The 15,434-nt window shown below is 36.3% G+C and overlaps 1 protein-coding gene across 1 annotated transcript in view; it reads right to left on the reverse strand.

The window, feature by feature from the left end:
* Window positions 1-15,434, reverse strand: part of LRRC6 (leucine rich repeat containing 6) — a 37,060-nt gene that overhangs the window by 8,497 nt on the left and 13,129 nt on the right. The window contains exons 7-11 of the mRNA XM_009273973.1: window positions 13,877-13,954; window positions 11,083-11,148; window positions 9,470-9,539; window positions 8,516-8,611; window positions 1,586-1,671 (exon numbers count right to left, since the gene is read on the reverse strand). Of these exons, the coding sequence (XP_009272248.1) occupies window positions 1,586-1,671; window positions 8,516-8,611; window positions 9,470-9,539; window positions 11,083-11,148; window positions 13,877-13,954 (396 nt within the window). The remainder of the gene's footprint in view (window positions 1-1,585; window positions 1,672-8,515; window positions 8,612-9,469; window positions 9,540-11,082; window positions 11,149-13,876; window positions 13,955-15,434) is intronic.

The raw sequence follows: 15,434 nt of genomic DNA on the forward strand, positions 1-15,434 counted from the left end.
GGTCCCTCTAGATGGCATCCCATCCCTCAGGCATGTCGACTGCACCACTCAGCTTGGTGTCATCTGCAAACTTGCTGAGGGTGCACTCGATCCCACTGTCTATGTCATTGATGAAGATACTAAACAGTACCGGTCCCAATATGGACTCCTGAGGGACACCACTCGTCACCAGTCTCCACCTGGACATTGAGCCGTTGACCATTACCCTCTGGATGTGACCATCCAACCAATTCCTCATCCATCAAACAGTCCACCCATCAAATCCATACCTCTCCAGTTTAGAGAGAAGGATGTTGTGGGGGACATGTCAAAGGCCTTACAGAAGTCCAGGCAGACGACATCTGTAGACCTTCCCGTGTCCACTGATGTAGTCACTCCATCATAGAAGGCCACTAGGTTGGTCAGGCAAGACTATATATATAGTCAATATACATATCCATATATATCCACAAATATATCCACCATTTGGCTTGGACCTTTTAAAAATATTTGAAATAGTAATCAAGATGGTACACTGTTGTAATCACTGCTGCCTAAGGAAAGGGTGCAGTGCTTGTGGCTCATTAGGAATCTCAACAAATTCTTGCAGTCGCCCTATCGTCTTCGCATTATGCAGGTCATTCATGAAAAGAAGTCATGACTGATCTTTATTAAAAACAAGAAATAAAAAGCAGAATTAATGACAATTGACTCTTGCAGAGCCATTTTGCCAGTGTCCTAAGTATTGAGATCAGAAAGAACACCCATGATCCATAATGCTATTTTTTACTAACTGCTTAACCTTTCCATCAACATGCACCACAATCAAATCAAACAAGGAAACAAATGCAACACTTCAAATATAAACAGAGAAACGGCCTAACAAACTTTGTTGTTACTATATCTTATTCTGGTATGAATACCATTGCCTATAGCAAGAGGAAAAGGAAAGATTAAAAGATATATCATAGTATTTTTACTTAGGCCAAGTGTCCATCAACCCTAGTGTCTATCTACAGCAATGGCTAGTAACACTTGCTAAGAGTAAAAACAAAAAATAGTGCATCATTGATATTTACTTGCTTCTGGCAGTCATTAACTGCAAGATTTCAAGAGCTGGATTTTACATCACATCTAGTAGGATGGATCTATGTTATAAAACCTTGCAGAATTGCTTTTTGAACCTATGTATTAGTGCAGTAGCTCATCCTGTATACCAGCAAGCAAATACATTCATGAGAGAGATTCAAAATCATTGCTTTCTAAATGGTTTTCAGACTTCGGTTACATAGCAAGGAGCTCTGCAGAGGCAATTCTCAGTAGGTGATTTAGTTTTAGTATATACCAGTTTAATAATCTGAATGAGCTGATGGAACAAAACTGATAGGCAGAAATAAGTGCTTTTTTGGCTCTGCTATTGGAGCAGATCGCTTTATAAACAGCACCAGACAGGCCATTCATCTAAAGGTTTTAGACATAGTTTTACTCTATACAAATCAATATATTCATATTTTCAGCAATAACATAAGAAGCATACATTCTGGCATGTGAATAACAAACAGACAAAAAATAAAACTAATGCAAAAGGAAGAAAAAAAGGAATTACCTTCTTGCATTTTTTTGCAGTGTATTGCAGTCAGAATCTTTAATTGAAGTTGATACTTTTTGCTTAGCCAGGATTATTTCTTTAGCCTAAAATAAAAATAGACAGAAAAATAAGTCTCATAAAAGTTGATATTTATGCTCGCAGGCATTTAAATAACTTCTCAAAAATAGAAAAATTAAAAGAGTCTGAATAAATTTTCTCTTGTGACACTTACTTACCCTTTCTGTTAGATTTTAACACTTCACTCAGCATGAAACACATGCGTAAGGCAATTTTAACAAAATGATCTGAATGGAATTATATTCAAATATATATATGAGTGTATATATATATTAAAAATATTTAAATATATACAACTATTTGTATTTAAATATATGCTGTCTTGTTTAGTACCATGTTAATAATGCACATCATTGCTGATTTTCTCCATAGCTAACTAACTGGTTCATGATGTGCTTTCCACTTGCATTTCAGTTCTGGTGTCCATGTGCTAGTTCAGACATTTTTATTAAAGAATCTGCTGCAGTCTGGACTCCTCTCCACTCTTTATAAAAGGGACAAGTGACCACAAACTCCCTCAGCTCCTTTGCTAGAACAGAATCTTAAGTTCAAAGTCCACATGAATTCCCCTTCTCAAAGAAAACATGTCCATCACCATTTTTTGGAAGACATGTTATTGGCAAAGGGTATCTCATGGCAAAAGGGTATCTCCTTCCCTTCTTAGCAACATCATGAGAGAAGGACACCTTAAGCATTTGAAAGGAGTCTGTTCCAGATGCCCAGTAAACTTAAAGTCTCTGTTCTAAAATCTGCAAGAAATAAGACAGAGCCTGTAGCTTCTGTCATTCATTTCTGAAATTCATTGTGAAGGGGCTGATCCCCTCTGATTCTGTATATACTCTGGTGAAGAAAAGTCTGTTTCTTTGGACCTTCCCTCTCTTCTCAGGAGGCTTTCTAGTGTCCTGTTCTTTTAAAAATAATTTATTTCTTTGATCCCCTTGAGACTAATGTTCCTTACTTTGCCCTCAGAGCACATCATCAAGGATGGTGAGGAAATTTGCTGATTCTGCAATCAACAGAAAAGGCTTCCTTGACAAGAAGCAGTCCTGGAACTTAGGGAAGGGATAGGATTTGTCTACTAAAACAACTATTATCAATTATCAAATATTGTTTAACTTAAAAGCTCTTTTGCTCAAAATATGCCCTCCTACCTCTGTTCAAGAAAAATTTTAAGTGATACTCTAATTTTTCTTGTTTCAGAAACACAACTCCATATGCAACAATGGTATGTGAGCTTCATCAAGCCGGTAGTTGACCTTCTGTCTCTTAATGACGTTGATCAAGTGAGGATAACTGTTATGGAAAACAGAACTGCCATAGCTTCAAATATGGCCAAATATAAAACTTCAGGCTCAGTAGAAAGATAACTGTATGAAATTTAAAGCCTGTGATATACAGGAAGACAGACTACATTAATATAATGAAGCTTTCTGAAAGTGATTCTATGAAACTATTGCTAATATTTGCATTAATCCGAAAACAGAAAGGAGAGCTCTTTTAAGATCATTATCAGAGAATTCTAGAACTGGATGTGTTAAATAGAATCTGGAATATATTTGAGAAAACAGAATGAATATGTGAAAATAATATTTTTAAGCTGAGTCATCTTTACAGTCCACATTTTTTTCCTCCAGTGGCTTTCTTCTTCTGCAACAGGAATTCCACTGAGTAACAGAATTTCCCTGAAACACATTTATTCTAAAGGATGAATAGATTGCTAGGGTTCCACAGCTGTATGTCTCCACGTGCCTTTGACAGTAATGAAATATTACTGCATTTTCCATACCTAGATAAGTGAGAATTATATAATGAATTTCTATCAAATAACCTTTGCAGTGACATGCATAATATATACCACTCCTATTTTTAAATTAATTAAGGAACCTACCTCTCATTGATCTTTAAGTTTCTAAATGCTTTTGAAGGCCTAGGCAATAAAAAGCTGGCAGTATTCATTTGTGACTGCTTATATAATAAAGAATTAATCAAAAAGTCCATATTCTGCTCTCTGATTCACTAAAATAAGGAAAGTGAAGTTTTAAAACATGACACAGAATCTCAGAACCGTAAATAAAAACTACTTGCTAATAACATTGTTTTTTGATGCTGTTTCTCAGACATTAATTAAAATGCTACTGATGTAATCTACTGATGACATTTTACAAAATCACTGATTTAATATTCCAATTTTGGTCAGTCTATTAAAGAAAATCTCAGTTTTTAATTTTCCTGCATCATCTGCAAAGATGACACTGCCAGAGCATAGAGGTTCAAAGTTTGAAAAGCTTCATATCACAAATATTTTTCCCAGAAAATGCAGCATGTACAACGTGGTCACTATCAACTCCTTACTCATGCAAAATCTTTGTACAGATGATTATTACAGTATAAACACTACACTTTAAAAGTGTCACTGTATCATTTCACTGAATGTTGTGTCCTTCAGTTTGTTTTGATGACCTTCCACAAAATGTTGGTAGACACTGCCTTAGAAAGACACCCATTCTGCAGTGATTTGCTGTGCAGTAAATAGTACATTTAAGAAAAAATTTTCCAGAAAAGGTGAAAATCATTTGCTTTCTTTTACTTCTTGTGGAATTTACTATCTCCAACATCTGTGGCATGGCAAGGTCATTGGAGAGGCAAGGAAAGAGGTTTTGTTTTTCATTTTAAAGGCTAGGGAACTATGAACAGGCCAGAAGATGAATGGTGAAAGGTTTAGTAACCTGATCAGAAACTCTCTAAAGCAAGTGAGAAACACTTACTGAATCCAGTTAGCTTTCTGTTCTGTTACTGAGAAGAGAGAGATCTTTTCGGGATAGTATTGCAAGAAGCATATTATAGGAGACTATTTTTAGGTTAATAGCATTTTTAACATTTCAGTTACCTAAGGAATGTGCTAGGCCATTTATCTAGTTGCAAATAATTTTATTTTTATAATAATTGTTTATCAGGAACAAAAAGGTTAAATATAGTGCAATATAGTCATTAGGCTTGTCTTATCACTGATACAGCCTGAAAAAAGTTGCATGAACTCTGTTCTTCCTATTATCGTACTAAAAGGAATTCATATTAAGTTGAGGATGATCTCAAATTAGTATTCTCAAACATTGTAGATAACCTCCGCAATAATGTTCTGGAAGAAAAAGATCTATTAGTCTTCCAGTTGTTGCTAACCTTTATTCATTACACTTTGTTTCCTAGATTACATCCTATTAATACCAATAAAACTTGTATGGATAGAGAGCATCTGAAAAGTGTATGTATCCCAAAACTTGTGCACTCTAATTCAGTCCTGGGGGAAAGGAACAGATTCTGTGACTGTAATATAGAACAAAGAACAATAGATTTGTATCTGCTATGTGCAATTGCTCTGAAGTAGCACAAATCCATCTTTGGTCAGCAGATCCATGAGGTTCACAGGATCACAGACTCACAGAATGGTTGAGGTTGGAAGGGACCTCTGGAGGTCATCTGGTCCAACCCCCCTGCTCAAGCAGGGCCACCTAGAGCTGGTTGCCCAGGACCATGTCCAGATGGCTTTTGAATATCTCCAGGGATGGGGGCTCCACAATCACCCTGGGAAACCTGCACCAGTGCTCAGCCACCCTCACAGTAAAAAAGTGTTTCCTGAAGTTCAGAGGGAACCCCCTGTGTTTCAGTCTGTGCCCATGGCCTCTGGTCCTGTCATTGGGCACCACTGAAAAGAGCCTGGCTGCATCCTGCTACGCATCCTCCCTTCAGGTATTTATATACATTGCTAAGATCCTCTCGAGCCTTCTCTAGGCTGAACAGTCCCAGCTCGCTCAGCCTTTCCTCATAGGAGAGATGCTCCAGTCCCTTCATCGTCTTCATGGCCCTTTGCCGAATTCTCTCCAGAATGTCCACGTCTCTCTTGTGCTGGGGAGCCCAGAACTGGACACAGTACTCCAAGTGTGTCTCACCAATGCTGAATAGAGGGGAAGGATCACTTCCTCGACCTGCTGGCAACACTCCTAATGCAGCGCAGGATACAATTAGCCTCCTTTGGCAGAAGAGGACATTGACGGCTCATGTTCAACTTGGTGTCCACCAAGACTCCCAGGTCCTTTTCTGCAAAGCTGCTTTCCAGGATCCAGGTTTTTGGATCCATTGACAATGAAGATATTAGACCACGCAGCACTCCATTCATGCGTATCTTTCTGTGTTCCAGCTACACAAGTAGGTTTTGACCACACCAAGGCAAAGCTCAGAACATCAATTCAGTTATTCTATAGAGCTTCTCTCTCCTCAGGTCTCACAAAAATCTGTGAATCATGACATTCTGAGATGAAGCAGGCTCCAGACCCTCAGGCTAGGTAAAATATGTAGGTGTAGCTAAAATATCAAGGTAAGTGAAATGTAGGTGAAATACAAAGTTAATAATGGAATAAAGGCAGTTCTCAATCACAATATGAAGAGATAATATTTATTATTTTGCTCATTTAGGTATGACTTTCTAGGCAGGCAGCAGATTTGGATATATCCAGAGACTCTTTGAAATATTTACATTTTCTAAGGCACTGATCATCCACAAAGAGACTAGCAAGACATATGAGTAATAAAAGCAGGTTATGGGATAGAAAACTGATAGTACTTAAAATATCCAAAAGACAAGTAAAATAGTAAACAAAACTGTTCAGAAACATTTGAAAATGACATTATCCAAAATGGCAAATGTCAAGGCCTCAGTTTCAAAGAAATAAACTTAGGAAAGCATAAATTCTCATATGAGTGAATTTTGAACATTAACAAAATATGGATCTTAACCAAATGAGTACAATTTTCAGCATTCTTCAAGCTCCTGGTGAAACTGCATGTTTGATGCTAGAATGACAGTTTGTAATTTAATGAGAGGCTGTCCATGTAGGGAAAGACAGATGGTATGGGACTGGAGTGTAGAAGAAAACATAGAAGGTATAGAACCACAAGTGGAAAAAGCCAAAAGCTGAAAAATAACTTTTTAGTTACAGCTACTAGTTGCATAGTCTAAGAATAAAATCAGAGCACAAAGAGAAAGAAATGACCCCAAATAGCAGCTGAAGGTTCCTCCTTCAGAAGAAAATGCTGTAATTGATATATCCTGGCAGATTTATATGTAGCACCATGTCCCACTGCTCCTACGCAGCAGAGAAACTTACTAGAGGCCAGAAGGGTAAGACTAGAGCACCAAGAATTTCTTTTTTTCCTACAACTATCCTTAGGCAGGGTTACCTTATTTCTGAAAGCCAAAAATATATGATGTAGGCCTAGAGGCCTTAAAACTTAAAAAAAAATAAAAAAATAAAAAAGGAGGGTTTGCCCAACCCTCCAAAGGCATAATGGAAGAAGACCATGAAGCTGAAGTTGATTAATGTCTTCCACAGCTCCCAGAACCCCACCATATAATCCATTCTCATCTCCAGAACTCTACCTTCCTAAAACTTCCAGCTTCCTGCCTGCTTCAAGCCCTTCAATCCATCTCTGCTCTTCCTGCAGGTCCAAGAACCCAGTCTTGCACCAGACGACATCAAGTGCCACCTTAAATGCCTTCCTGTTTCTGCCAGCATCCTACCCCTTATGCCCCAAACCTGAAGATACCTCTGCCACTCAGATTCCCTCTGTCCCTTGTCTTGTATTACGGTTCACACTGCTGCATCTTCCCTGTATTTAAGCTCTAATGCCCCCTAAACTTCCACTGACTGCTGGCTGGCCACCCGTTACCTCTCTCAATGCCTACTTCAGTAAGGCAAGTTGACCTCCATGTCTTCGACTGTTCCTTATTACTGGTCATTCCTTCACTATTCTCTAATTTTTTGGTAGACGTGTGGGAATGCGTAGATGTCCTGATTCCACCTTTGATTCTACCTCATCTACTCATTATGTCATCTCCCAAATCAAAATACCACTTACGTATCCAGGGTACAAACTACATTTACTGAAACCATAGGAATACACAGAACAGAGAGAAAATAAAGTGGACATCCCTATCAGTTTGCTTTCATTTACACTGCAAGAACTGGGCTGGGCAGGGAAGAGAGAGAATGCAAAAAACACTTTAAGCCAATTTGCTTTTACTTGCCAGCAGAACTCTCAATTGACTTGAATCCTGATCAGCATGACACCATACCGGCAAACGTCAGAGCACAGGGGAGATAGGAGAGCGCAGAGTTAGGAATATTAGGGGAATATGACTTCTACCCAGGTTTCTTTAAGTACTAGGGACTGTTGTGCAGCATTTTTCAGTTGAAACATCATGTTGCCACAACCCTCTTGGTCTGTGATTACATATACTTGGTACAGCTGGTCAGTGGATCCTTTCCAGCCAGGAAGAGCATGAAGGGAAAATGAATTAAGAAACTCTTGTTCTGATCACCTGAGATGTGAGAGTACTACATCACCCCTGTCCTTGAACCAAAATGTAATCTTCATACGTGTATGTGCCACACAAATTTTGAAAAATTGATTTGTTTTTATTATTTCACAGGTGGAAAAAGAAAGTAGATAAGTTGCTTATTTTCAGTTATTTAAAAAATCCATCTTCTTACACATTTGCACAATACTGCATGTTTTACAGAATGTCTTTTCATATATAAAAAGCTGGTTTTGTTGATGATAAAGGAGATACAAATAGCTCTATTAATACTGATTTTCATAGTGTTCCGTTAAAGTGATCTTAAATCCTAAGGTTTGGCTCTATGATTAAATTGTCCTTCCAGAATGTTCCTTCTTTGGAAAATGTGTCCTGATGGGAAAGACTAGACTGAATAGCTTTAGCTAGCCAGATGTTACCTGTAACTCAGAAACATTCCCAAAGTACTCACAACATTTTAAGTATCTTTGTATGATGACTCCTCAGATTATTTTACATACCTTTGGCATGCTGACAACTAAATGACCAGTTGTTTGTGATCTTTTAGCAGAGCTGCTGTCTGGCTTCACTTCCTCAGGGAGCACAAGCTGAAATGGCTATGAGAAAATATGGGATTGAAGTATATCATGCTAAAATATCTCTTTTTTTTTTTTTTTTTTGACCTGGACAGAACACATGCAGAAACATCACTATCACATCCTTTGCTCTTAAGGACAGTATAGGTCTAAATCCTCTCACTTTATGTGTAGTATTAATCCTAATAAATGATTAGCATGCTAAACAGCTTTTACTTACAAGTACAGTCATATGTATATTCCTGAATTGCTGTCATTCCTGAAGTGACATTTCTAAAGAAGGTTATAAAATGATGCTTGACTTGTATTATCAATTAAATGAGAAAGAATATCCAGTCTATTTCAGACATAAAGTAATTCTGAAGTTTTGTTTATGCAGTTGGTACAATCAAAAATAGGGATTTTGGTTTACTGTCTAAGGTATTTTGAATTTAAAAAAAAATTGATGATAAAATTAAAACCAGTGAGAAGAGAGAAAACTGGAATGACATTTTAAATGCCCTTTCAAAAGAATATACATCCATTTGTTTCTGTCAGCTATAAATTCCAGATTGTGAAATTGCTAAATTCTAGCCTAGGGCAACTAGCAAGCTCTCTTCTTAAGTGAATTATGGTACACTGTGCAGGGGGAATCAGAAGAGAGAAGGAGAGAAAGAGAGAGTGAAATTTCATTTCAGGCTTTGCACGTCTTCCGGTTAGGACTTCCACAGTTTATGTGTGGTCCAACATAATGCAAGTATGAAAGAACATTTTAAGAACATTTTTTCTGCATAGGTGCACATAGTTGGTAACTCATAGAAGTCAGATCCAGAGTCCACTGAATGACTATGGTAAGCATTAACTCTTGATTTGAAATGAATGTAGTAAGAAAACACTAACCTTACCCTTCACCAGTACTCGTATGTAAGTTGGCTGGACATCAACATCAAGCAGAGAAGTGTCCAAATGTCTTCAGAATAAAATGTAAATAAATGAATCAATCTAAAATACAGTCCAGTAAATAAGCAGTGCAGACCATATAGCTCTTTAATGATGATTTCACAGTTTATAAACTACAAACTTCAATTTCAGTTATTAAGTTATATGAAATATTATTAGGATTTAACGTCTTTGGAAGAAAAACATTATCTTCCTGTGTGTTCACAGAATGTCAATTAAAATAATGTCTAAATTCTATCAAGTCCACCACATCAGCTATTGTATAACTGCAAGAATTCAAAATCTTTGTGGAAAATGAAAAGGTCTTTCTTCTATTAGTTTAGTGCTTTACATTAATATGAAAATTAATCTATTTGCTATTTAAAATTGTAAAAGTGTTTTTCTACTTTTCTTTCTGAAGGCTTAACTAGTAAATTTATAATAAGAGGGGGGTTTTTTGCACAGAATTTCCTGGAAAACAATGAACAGAAATACTTTACATTCCCAGAAAACACAGTACTTTTAAATTTCAGTACTATCAAACAAAATTTGTGACCTGTAAAAGCTCCACTTTAACATCTGCTCTTCATCATATGACACATACGCTCATGTTCCTGTGACCTACTAGTGAATGCACAAGTACGTGTTCCCTATTTCCCTTCTTTTATAATTCTCAGGTGAATTTTTCAGACTTTCTAGTTTGCATTTCTTACAAGTGAGCACAGAATATTACAACATATCCAACACTCTATTGTACCTGAACAGATTTTCTGAGGCTCCAAAAACCCCTAATTCTTATAATTCAGAAACATGGAGCCGGCCTCTTTTGAGGGAAATTAATGAGCTTTAAGGGAAGAACACCTGGCTTGAATGGTGTTTCTGTGCTATAAAACTAGTTCAAGCGTTACTCTAACAAGTTCCTATTATGGGTAAATAAGCTTGTGAGTTTCCAATCCCTTCCTGAATTGTGGGCAAGGCCACTGTACTGCTTAGCAGTATATACTATCAAATAGTTATCAGGTTTCCTTGCCATATTTTGGCCTGGTTCAACCAAATTTCTTCCAGGCAATGCCCTGGCACAGTTCAGGAAATAGCATGGGCCATAGATTCTTTCCAGTATGCAAGGAAAGTAGGACAAGGCTACCCTACTCTGTCTTGGGGAGGAGAATTATTTAACTAGAAGGGCATGAACCATATTGGAGCACTTCTAGGGCCAGAGAATGGGCAAAAAACCATTCCCTACAACCCTAATCTGCAAATGAAGAAGGGAAAAGATTTTACATAAGTATAAAAGGACAGGTGTGGAGGAAACCTGCCTGTGGACTGCAGAAAACATCAATTCAAAAAGTACAATTGGACACAGTCCCCATTGAGGAGTGTGTGAACAGTCTGAAGGGTCTTTGGTTTATTCAGCTTCATTTCTTTGGCACAGGCTTCAAGATTTATTCCATTATCCCCTATGATGTTATTTGTTTTCCTCTTGAAAAGTCCCCATTACAGGGAGGAGTATATTTGAAACACTGTGTATTAGATCTTAAGAATGGCAAAAATTAAGAGAAAAAAAAAAATCTGACCTGTAAACAGCAAGATCCAAGATGATCTGGTTGTTTTCTTCATCATCTTTCAAAGAGAAATGAAGCCTAATAATAATGACAAGAAACACCTCCAGGATAAATATAATTGGAGTGACTAAGCAAACATTATGGCATAATTCAAATTCAACTGCTAGCAATTTTACATGAATACGAATACCATTTAGACAATATGTCACATGATCATTTTAGAAAAAGTTGCAATATTCCTCACAAACAGAAAAAAACACTGGTATTTGAACCAAAGTCATTCTCACATTTATTTTCTGTTCTCCCCACCCAAGCCATAAGAGACAAAAAAAAAATACTGCTGAAGGTCAGTTAAAATTAAGATCAGGCTGTCAATGCAGAAAGAGAGACATCTGCTGGTGAAATCTGTCTGCTCTATTAACATCTGCATAGAAAAAACAGTTCATGAAAAGCATGAAAAGCCTGGAACTTGGTAATTCTAACCTTATCATATGTAAAAAAAAAAAAAATTGCAACTTTGTTCATAGCAATTAATTTGCCTGGAGTATGAATATCTGCCTGTGCATTTCCAAAGTAAAACATGAATTGCACAATATTCTATTCTGCAAGCTTTATAATATCTGTTGAAAATGAGACTGTAGATTGTATTAGCTGCATGTTTGTGATCTGCTGGCTGACTTCGTAAAATTGTGAAAGAAGCTTACCAGTTATAAATTGAAAACAACATCTATTACTACAACTGTAAGGAGATCTAGTCTAAACTTACAAGTTCGCTCATATACTCAAACATTTCCCATGTATTAAAGTAGAGAAAAAACAGAATATAACCCACCTATAAATGAGAAGATTTTTATAAATTAGTTATTAGTATTAAATGAGAGGGTTTTGCTTAATGCAATTTATCTGGAATATTTCAGTGACATTAAAATACTTAGATACTTTGGGTTCAGGTAACAGAAAGAAGCTCAAATGTTAACAGTTTAGATGATAAATTTTTTCAGCAATAAAAATATTTGCCAGATATACTTTTTAACTCTTTGCTTTCCTGTATTCTGACACAGTCAACTTGCAAGAAAACTTATGGAGCTTTTAGTTTATGTTATTTTTTAATGGAAAACTGCAAAGAATACAGAACAGCTTTGTTTCCTGTTCATGCTTTTTTCTCTTACTGCATCACAAATTTTGAGAATTCACTAAAACATGAAGGGCTAAAAAGAGAAAATAATTGTAAAATTTTCTAGGGGAAAGCGTAATCAGAATTGAGAAAGAGAAATAGTCTGTTCTCAGCAGCATGCAGCTATTCCTCTTGCTAACCTTTCAAAAGAATGTGAGAGAAGCTTGGACGTTCCTGTGGACGTTAGACTTTCACATTGAGGCAAAATCTTTAGAGAACACCATCTGTCTACTTGTATCTCTTTATTTACGTCTCTCCAATACACTGCAGACTGCACTGAAGAGCTGTGATATTCTTCTTGAAGCCATGAAAAAAACTGCTTATTGATCTGGCTTTATGTGGGCACATCCACAGTCTAAATTCTAATCCAGAAAACTTGGGTGATGCAAACAGGACTGCTACTAACAGTGAACTCTAGGGGACTGTATTTCTTCTAAAAAGATTGCTAGAGTTTTATTCTAAATTTCTCTGCTTTTTAGAGGCATAATCAAATTCCATTAACACAAGATTTAAACTTTTAGACTCATCTTCTTTGAACTAGAAAATTATTTAAACTTTTTTTCAGTCAACACATTTTTACAAAAAAAAGTACATCAATACAATGGTAAGTATCTTCTGGTACAGGTGGAAAAAACATGAGCTCTTCTGCCACTACCTTTAATTTTCGCTATACCACTGAAAATTATGCATTGATCTTATAACGTAGGTTTTCAAATTCCGTGAATTTGCATGGATTTATAAATTCCCAAGATTTAGAAAGCATTCTTCATGCTAACGATAAGCATGTTCTTAGCTTTGATTTTCAGCTAAATCAGTCTTAAGATGGAAAAACTTGTTCAGAGGACAGCAGACAGGTAAGTGGCCCTTCGTAGGCCACATTTTGATCACACTCTCCTGTAGGAGGCTCTTTGGGGAGCCGTTTATAAGGAAACAATGTTTGCACTCTCTGTCTCCTGTTTTCCCTTAGAAAAGGCTTGGTTCAAGTGAAACCAATGGTAACGCATGGCTGATATCCCTGGACACTCATTCCAAAACACTTGAATACCCAGGTGACGCTGTCAATGATAAAATACAAGAGACTTCGCCGTATCACCAGCCTCTGTTGCTAGAGACCTCATTTGGTGTCAAAGGACTTCATGCCATAGAAGTCAATTACATATCCTTCCCAATTCTGCCAGTTTTACATCTGTCATCAGAGGACAGAATTATTTTGTCCAGAAATATTAATTGGATGAAATTCTTCCACATTTAAAGTGGTTACTCATACACATTTATCGTCAATAGTAAAACCAGTTAAACTTTTTCCACTATTGGCAAGATGCTCAAAGAAAGAGAGACTTACCATAGAAGGGAAAAGAATAAAACGTCTTATATCTTTTATGGAAAAACTAGTTTTTCAATCATCAAAGACCAAGGTGTTAAATTAAACAACCTTCAACACTTTACTCACTGAAAACTAATTCTTTTTCCAGCATCAGAACATAATTTTAGAAGTCAGTTTCCCCACCAGGAATATAATACCGCCACAAGAATTTGTCAGCCCTCTTATTTTTGTATTGTCACATATCTTGAAAGAGTTGCCTAAATCAACTGTAACGAGGTTAGCCTGTTTAACCTCTTAACCTTACATACTTAGGCACATTCACATTCAGAACTTTTCCTTCTGCAGTGACCAATGTCTGAAGAGGCTTCTCTCTCTTTTTTGATTCCCTTAACAAAACAGAAAGAAAAATGGTTTATAATTTCACATTCTGTTTTTTTATGTTTAATAGCAAAAAAGAAAGAAGAGGATGGCAAGAGGTAAGAATTATCTGGTATTTGATGTTAAGGATACAACTCAGTTCAGGAACAAACCCAGTTATATTAAATGTCCAATTGCACATTAAAAGCATCATCTAAAGATGAGCAAATGCTTTGTAATATCACATCTTACATTGATAATAACTTCTTCTGCATTTCATAATGTCCATTATCAAACAGTAATATATCAAATTTATCTGGTATATCTTAAGAATTCAGTGGATTGCTTAAACATATGAAATGGGATGTTTTTCTAGTTATGAATGGTCATATTAATCATGAGGTATCATTACTGTTAACTGATTTTATGTATGTGCAAGCAATTCTAAAGAAATTTTTTATTCATGCTAACTTAATTACTTCTACTGAACAAATGCTTGGAATATCTCTAAATAGCATGTCTATCAGTCACTATTCGGCACTAATAAAAAGAATTTTAATGGTCAAAAGATTACAAGCAGCACCAAATAGGATACAGTATGACCAAAGTGCACACATATAGATTATTTGTTGATGCTACTATTAAATTTTTTGTTGTGTTCTACCTTCAAAAAATACAATACTTATTACTGATGGAGACTTTAGTCTTCACTATCCATGTTCGGCTATCAGCAATTAAGCTATATCTGACTTTCATTTAGTGCAATAAACAAGCTACCTTAAATTTATCTGTCAAAACAAAGCAGATCACTGCAAGATAATTAAGCCTTGTAGTGCTGGTATTTTCCTGTATAAATGTTTAGATCATGAGCAAGGAGAGGAAGATTAAGGAATCTCAGTAACATGAAAAAGAAAAATCCGATTGCACCTAGGTAAAAAATGGCTATGTTTTCTTTAAAAATGCAACACTGTAATTGTCGCTTTGCATTAATTCACTCTTCAGCTGGTCAATATAGTGTGTATGGCTACTTCAGCTGGCATATAAAAAAAACATTTCTCAAAAAGACAACAGCAATACATCGCTTTTTGTGGTGCCGAACCAATTTCTTACTGAAAGTTCAAGATTAAGAGAACACTAAAGGTAAATCACTAATGAGGGAAATAAAGTATGTAAGATTTAGACCACCTTGGGGGAAAAAAAGCATTAAAAAATATTTGGTCTATAAATACAATGGATTTGAAGAAGAAATAAAAACATTCAAGTGGAGCTACTGGAATGACTACATAAAAACAACTTCTGTTTAAGAAAGATTCACAACTATCCATGTGTTAAATACTGTTCCATAGTATAAATCAGAGCTTTAACGTGGGACTTGTGGGCTAGCAGTTTCTACACCTGAATCCATACTTTTGACACTTAAATGCAAAGTGAACGAACCACCACTCTCTTCTAAAGATGCAGTTCTCAGAACTGCTTCAGGAAATTACATCCTACCACCTCTTAGCTGTT

The sequence above is a fragment of the Aptenodytes forsteri genome, unplaced genomic scaffold, assembly GCF_000699145.1.
Source record: "Aptenodytes forsteri isolate BGI_AS27 unplaced genomic scaffold, ASM69914v1 Scaffold223, whole genome shotgun sequence".
In the NCBI taxonomy this organism is placed as follows: domain Eukaryota; kingdom Metazoa; phylum Chordata; class Aves; order Sphenisciformes; family Spheniscidae; genus Aptenodytes; species Aptenodytes forsteri.